Here is a 7,705-nt window from a genome sequence, read left to right on the forward strand (position 1 = left end):
ATGCTGTAAGAAGAAAAATCCTTATAGTTTTGAACTTAGAGAGATTTAAAATATAAATAGCTTTTCAATAATTACTACAGGCTGCCAATCATTTTCAGTTGATTAAGAAAAGGATTTTCAGATTGTCTCATGCTTTGAATATTAAGTACAAGTTCCTTTCAGAAAACATGTTACTGAGCCAGGTGAGGTGGTTCACATCTGTAATCCTAAAACTTTGGGAGGCCAAGGTGGGAGGACAGCTTGAAGCTAGGAGTTTGAGACCAGCCTGGCAAACAAAGTGAGACCCCTATCTCTACAAAAAGATTTTAAAAAATTAGTCAGGTGTGGTCATGTGCACCTGTAGTCTCAGCTACTTGGGAGCCTGAGGCTTGAACCAGGAATTGGGAGTCTGCAGTAAACTATATGTAAAATACATGATCATGCACCACTGTACTCCAGCCTGTCTCAAAACAAAACAAAACAAAACAAAAAAAACCCATGTTTCTGAAAAGCATTTTCAGTATTATATTGTAATTATGCTGTTCAAAGGTTAACAATACTTAATGTGCCAACTGAATGTGTTGTACAGTAACTAAAAAAGCAATCCTGCCGTCAACAGTGCTGAGAAATCCTTTTTTTGAGACAAGGTCTCATTCTTTCGCCCAGACATGACCTCCCAGACTTAAGCAATCCTCCCATCTCAGCTTCCCAGGTAGCTGGAACTACAGGCATGCGCCATCATGCTTTACTAATTTTTACAATTTTTTTAGAGATGGGATCTCACTATGTTGCCCAGGCTAGTCTCCAACTCCTGGACTCTAGTGTTCCTCCCACTTCAGCCTCCCAAGTGCTGGCATTACAGGCATAAGCCACCATGCTTGGCTAGAAATTCTTATATCTGCATTATAATGACAAGTTTTTTGTTTTTTTTTTTAACATGAATTGCTGAAGTTTTAATAATACAATTGAGTTTCTGGTAAAATTTCAGATTTATTCTTATATTCCAGGAGTTCATTCTATGATTGTGAAAATCTGCCAAAATTCAATCTTAACACTTGGCCATTGAATTCTCAGCCAAAACATGTTGGGTGTATCATCAACTTGACCTATCTTCCTTCTTGACCCATATCTGGTTTCTTAGCCTCTTAGCCTTCAACATTTTCTTTGTGAGAAGCCAAAACCCCAAAACTCCTACCAACCAGGACCTGAAAACAACCGGAAAACAAATCACAAATTGACCAGGCCAATTTTCACATATTTATTTTTTAAAACTTATTCATAAGCCCAACCAAAAGAGCATATAAAAAGAAAAATACATCATTCAGATTAAGTTTTCAGGTTTTCCAGGTGCCTCTCTCTTCTGTATATAATCAATATCAAAGGAAATAGCTCAATCAGTCTAGGATCTTGGAGGCTGAGGTTTGACTTAGATTTCTGGGTTTGTTTCTTTTCTGAGACAGAGTCTCACTCTATCATCCAGGCTGAAGTGCAATGGCATGATCTCAGCTCACTGCAACCTCCCCCTCCCAGGTTATAGAAATTCTCCTGCCTCAGCCTTCCAAGCAGCTGGGATTACAGGCGTGCGCCACCACACCCGGCTGATTTTTGTATTTTTAGTAGAGACAGGGTTTCGCCATGTTGGCCAGGCTGGTCTTGAACTCCTGACCTCAGGTGATCCGACCACCTCGGCCTCCCAAAATGCTGGGATTACGGGCGTGAGCCACTGTGCCCAGCCTAGATTTCTGTTAAACTGGTCCCCAACTGAAACAAAGGCCACACTTACCGCCAGCTCTTCTGTTCTATCTAGGAACCTGGGAAGAAGCAGAAGGGAGCAGGGCATTTGTATCTATTGATGTGTGGCAGTATAACCTCACAAAATAGAGTGCCTCCTCTAGGAGAAACACAGTTCAGACTCATTTCCCTCTATACACAAGATAAACGGTTGATCAGGTATCATTGTTCCCCTGGTCTCTCTGGCTGATCAAAAAGCAAGGACAAGAAGGTATTGCAAGGAACTAATAACTTTGTTAACAGGTCTGGCAGGGAAGCTCAGAGCCATCTACTCAGGCCCACAGAAAACTTGGTTGTTTTTTTTTTTCCCCTAAGATTAAAGCACTATTCTCTGTCCATACAATCTTGAAAACATATTTTCTATATTGTTCTTTACTGTTTTCATGGACAGAGTACAATGTGTTTTGTCTCCCCCACAGGCTTAGGTAAAACCTTGGAGCACCAGGACTTTTGTCTTCTGATTCTTCTTTACTCTGAATAGACCACCATAATTAACATTACCATTTTGGCTTGGAGGTGATGCCTGATAAAGCCTTGTTCGTTGGGGAAGAGGAAGGGAGGGAAGGAGGAAGGGAGGAAGCAGCCAGCCTCCGTGACCATGTCTTCTTTTGCAAATTTCTGGCTAACACCTGTAATCTTGACCCTAACCAGGTAACCTGCTTTTCCCCACCTCAGTCTTCTGGGGAGCTCATTGCTGTGCTGGAGTCACTGGGTAATCAGAGTCGCCTTGGGCCACATGTCAGTCTAAACAGAGGTTCTAACCATTTCCCTGACACTGAAGAAAGGACATCATATGCACCTATTTTATTTTATTTTTTATTTTTTTGAGACGGAGTCTCGCTCTGTCCCCGGGGCTGGAGTACAGTGGCCGGATCTCAGCTCACTGCAAGCTCCGCCTCCCGGGTTCCCACCATTCTCCTGCCTCAGCCTCCCGAGTAGCTGGGACTACAGGCGCCCGCCACGTCGCCCGGCTAGATTTTGTATTTTTTAGTAGAGACGGGGTTTCACCATGTTAGCCAGGATGGTCTCGATCTCCTGACCTCGTGATCCGCCCGTCTCGGCCTCCCAAAGTGCTGGGATTACAGGTTTGAGCCACTGCGCCCGGCCATATGCACGTATTTTAATCCAAAGGTGGGAAATAGTCCCCACTGACTGGAATTAGAGGGAAGAAAAACATGGTAAAAGACCTCAGACCTCTTTACCCCCAGCAGACATGCCTTTCTCTCACCAATCAGAATCCTACCTAGTTTTATAGGCCCATGCAAATCTAATCACTTCCATGAGGCTTTACTTGGGTATCCTGACTGAAAATATTTCCTTCTTCTCTTCTACTGTACTTCCCACTGGTATCACTTAGAAATCAAGTAATAAAAGATACCTTTATTCTACGTCTTTTTTAATAAAACACTTAATAAATATTAATACTACAAACTAGGTATTAGGATAAGTGCTGGCTCACATACTACCCCTTCATCTTCATAATAACCCTGTGGGTAGGTGTGATCATCTCCATGTGAGAGATGTGAAAACCTCACGAAGAGGGCTGGTAACTTGGCCAAGGTCACTCTATGAATGATGTGGGAGATCTGTAATAACATTCAACCCAAGTGCGTGTGACTCCAAAGCCTGGTTCTTAACCAGCTTGCACCTTATCATAAGCTGTGCTGTACTGCTAGTTATCTCCTCACACTTCAATAGCTTGTTGGGCAGTTGGTGGCTTCTGTTCCTTTGTATCCCTAAGAGTGCTTTGAAACAAGTACTTACTCAACTTTATAGACCCAACGATCGGTTCTTACCTGAAGAGGTCTAAAAGCAGCTTTTGATCCCCTATTTCCTTAAGGAAGTGAATAAGATGTCTCAGGGCAACCTGTCGCACCTCCAGCTCTCGGAAGAGGATCTCTGTCAGACAGTCCGGATTTAGGTTGAGAAAGATTAAAGCCTATTAGTCAAGTGTGAAATTGGTCTCCCTGCTCACACATTCCAAACAATATCTCATCAAAGCCTAACAAAAGCTAAGAATAGTTTACCCCTATGTCTTAATTCACCATCAACACACTCTATGGTCTTGGGCAGCTCATAGCCATTGAGTCAGCTTTTCATTTCACACCAACCCAAACAGCAGGCACTTAGCATGGATTCTGACTTCTTCAAACCAACGCAGCCATCTGAGGGGGCTCTGTGGTTAATGTAGTCATCACCCTAACGGATGCCCTCAGAGATGTGATGTGTGCTCTGAAGTCTCAGGCCACCCCAGTTGTCTCTGAAATAGACTTGACTAATGAATTCTGGTATGAAAGGCACATGGCATTCTCCCCTCGAATGTGGCAGACACCTTGCTGACTGAAGATTTCCTGCAAGCCATTCTCACCTTTGCTCAGTGTCCTCTTCAGGAAAATCAGAACCTACAGGAGAAAAGAACAAAGACTGTGCAAACTTTCCAACACAGAGTCGTGCCCTGAGCACTACAGACACGGGGCCAGCAACTCATTAGCAATCTCTGCAGGTACAGTCACCAGCTCTGTATGTGATGGAAGGAAAGCCAATGGATATCTGGAACTGAGCTGTGTCTTGGGAGACCACATGCCCGTGCCCATGCTGCTGAGAGACACCTCCCTCTGAAAGAGGATATGCTCACACCTCTCCTCCCTGAGATTGTTCCATGTAACACACAGTAGCCAACCTTCTGTGTCTTGGTTACAATCAAGGGTTTCACATAGGCTGGGCATGGTGACTCATGCCCGTAATTCCAACACTTTGGGAGGCTGAGGGAGGTAGATTACTTGAGCCCAGGAGTGTGAGATCAGCTTGGGCAATATAGCAAGACCCTGTCTCTACAAAAACATTTAAAAATTAGCCAGGCAAGGCCAAGCGCAGTGGCTTACGCCTGTAATCCCAGCTCTTTGGGAGGCCGAGGCTGGTGGATCACCTGAGGTCAGCAGTTTGAGACCAGCCCAGCCAACATGGTGAAACCCCATATCTACTAAAAATACAAAAATTAGCCTGGCGTGGTGGCCCACGCCTGTAATCCCAGCTACTTGGGAGGCTGAGGCAGGAGTATCGCGCAGTGAGCTGAGATTGTGCCATTGCACGCTAGCCTGGGTGACAGAGTGAGACTCCGTCTCAAAAACAAAAACAAAAAAAAACAAACTAGCCAGGCATGGTGGTATGCACCTGTGGTCCCAGCTACTCGGGGAGCTGAGGTAAGAGGATCACTTGAGCTCAGAAGGTCAAGGCTACAGCTAGCCATGATCACACCACTGCACTTCAACCTGGGCAACAGAGCAAGACCCTGTCTCCAAAAACAAAACAAAACAAAACAAACAAACAAAAAAACCACAGGGTTCCACGCTTAGTACATGTGGCACCGGCTAAGCTCTTAAAGCACAGATTACTTAGAATCCTACACCTCCAAGGGGAATCCAGGATCTTTACTTAACATTTAACACAAAATGTTAGTCTGTTTGATTGGATTTTCAGAAACTAGTAAAAACAATAATTAAACAAACAACAACAAATTTGACAACTCACAGCCGTAATGACGTTTCCGTCATGCATGCTTACTGCCTCTTCTAGGAGTTGTAGTTTGTCCTGTAAGGAGCGGAATCTCTCCAGTGAGCAGACCTGGCAGAAAAACACTAGAATCAGTACAAAAGAAGACAGTTTTCTTTATTCCTTTGTCACTGGATACTAAAGAATGAGCAATAATGAAACAAAATGTCCCCAAGGAGAGTCTCTTTATTTTTACACTAGGGTCCCCAGAACTCATAAAACAGTAGGTTCCCACCACCCTCTCTAGTTCTAGTTCAGCCTGCCGCCCTACAAGAAGCTAATGTCCTGAAGTCTTGATAAAGTCAACAGAAATCACTTGTTCTTTCTTACGAACCCTTACATCATAATTTGCATACAGTAGAATGTACCCTATTTAAGTATATAGTTCAGTGTTTTTTTTTTTTTTGATACAGAGTCTCCCTCTGTCGCCCAGGCTGGAGTGCAGTGGCATGATCTCAGCTCACTGCAAGCCCCACTTCCGGGTTCACCCATTCTCCTGCCTCAGCCTCCCGAGTAGCTGGGACTACAGGCGCCCGTCACCATACCCAGCTAATTTTTTTGTATTTTTAGTAGAGATGGGGTTTCACCATGGATCTCCTGACCTTGTGATCCGCCAGCCTCGGCCTCCCAAAGTGCTGGGATTACAGGTGTGAGCCACCATGCCCGGCCAGTATCTCATAGTTTTAACTCACATTTTCTTGATAACTATAATTTTAAGTATATTTAAAAATGATTATTGGTCATTCATGAATCTTCTTCTGTGATGTGTCTGGTCAACGCTTGTGCCAATTTTTTATCCGACTGTCTACTTACCACTGAGATAAGAGTTTTATCTTTTTTTTTTTTTTTTTTTTTCGAGACAGGGTCTCACTGTATTGCCCAGGCTGGAGTGCAGTGGTATGATCATGGCTCAGTGCAGCCTCAACTTCCTGGGCTCAAGCAATCCTTCCACCTCAAGCCTCCTAAGTAGCTGGGACCATAGGTGAGTACCACCACACCTGGCTAATTTTTATTTTGTAATGATGGGATCTTGCTATACTGCCAGGTTTAATAAAAGTTTTATATATATTCTGGCCAAGTGCAGTAGCTCAGGCCTATAATCTCACACTTTTGGAGGCCAACGCAGGCAGATCACCTAAGGTCAGGAGTTTGAGACCAGTCTGGTCAACATGGTGAAACCTCATCTCTACTAAAAATACAAAAATTAGCCAGGGGTGGTGGCACACACCTGTAATCCCAGCTACTCAGGAGGCTGAGGCAGGAGAATCACTTGAATACTCTGGGAGGCAGAGGTTGTAGTGAGCTGAGATCGCGCCACTGCACTCCAGTCTGGGTGAAAGAGGGAGACTCCATCTCAAAAAAAAAAAAAAAAAAAAAAAAAAGAAAAGAAAAGTTTTATATATATTCTGGATGAAAGTCCCTTATAATACATGTGTTTTGAAACTACTTTCTCTGAGCTATGGTGGTCTTTTCATGGTTTTAACAGTGGTTTCTAAAAAATAAAAGTTTTAAATTTTGATGAAGTCCATTTTATCAATTTTTTCATTTATAGTTCATGCTTTTTGTGTCCTAGGTAATAAATCTTTGCCTAAGCCAAGCTCATAAAGATTTTCATCTATATTTTCTTCTAGAAGTTTTATAGTTTTAACACTTAATTTACATTTAGGTCTATGATCCATTTTTTAAATATATTTTTTCATTCCCAATCCTTAGAACCTGTGAAGTATGATCCATTTTATCCGTTATTTTTGAGAGAGAGGGTCTCGCTCTCTTGCCCAGGTTGGAGCGCAGTGATGCAATCATAGCTCACTGCAGCCTTAGCCTCCTGAGCTCAACTGATATTCCTGCCTCAGCCTCCTGAGTAGCTGGGATTACAGGTGCAAGCCACCACACCTGGCACTATGATCCATTTTGATCCATTAATTATTATGATCATTGCCAATTCTACCAAAACTGGTCTGTACATTCAAGGCAATCTCAATCAAAATCTCAGTAACTCTTTTGTAGACACTGCCAAGCTGCTGCTAAAATCGATATGGAAGTATAAAGGATCTAGAATAGCCAAAACAAGAGAAGAAAAAAGTTGACAGTTGAGAGCTTCAACAAAGTTGAAGTGTCTTGATTTCAAGATTTATACAATAATCAAGACTGTAGTATTAGCTTAAGGATAAATAATCCAATGAACTAGAATAAAGAGTCCAGAAATAGGACTACATATATATGATCATTAATTTTCTTATTTTCTTCTTGAGACAGGGTCTTGCTCTGTTGCCTAAGCTGGAATGGAGTGGCACAATATCAGCTCATTGCAGCCTCGACCGTCAGGGCTCAAGCAATCCTTCCATCAAGTAATTTTGACTAAAAACGTATCCTGCTATAAAATTAT

At 42.8% G+C, this 7,705-nt stretch overlaps 1 protein-coding gene across 1 annotated transcript in view; it reads right to left on the reverse strand.

The window, feature by feature from the left end:
- Positions 1-7,705, reverse strand: part of VIPAS39 (VPS33B interacting protein, apical-basolateral polarity regulator, spe-39 homolog) — a 33,083-nt gene that overhangs the window by 13,549 nt on the left and 11,829 nt on the right. Inside the window, exons 8-11 of the mRNA XM_017880637.1 lie at positions 5,299-5,391; positions 4,139-4,172; positions 3,567-3,669; positions 1,763-1,790 (exon numbers count right to left, since the gene is read on the reverse strand). Coding sequence (XP_017736126.1) covers positions 1,763-1,790; positions 3,567-3,669; positions 4,139-4,172; positions 5,299-5,391 — 258 coding nt within the window. The remainder of the gene's footprint in view (positions 1-1,762; positions 1,791-3,566; positions 3,670-4,138; positions 4,173-5,298; positions 5,392-7,705) is intronic.

This window comes from Rhinopithecus bieti, unplaced genomic scaffold, assembly GCF_001698545.2.
Source record: "Rhinopithecus bieti isolate Rb0 unplaced genomic scaffold, ASM169854v2 scaffold_11380, whole genome shotgun sequence".
Classification (NCBI taxonomy): domain Eukaryota; kingdom Metazoa; phylum Chordata; class Mammalia; order Primates; family Cercopithecidae; genus Rhinopithecus; species Rhinopithecus bieti.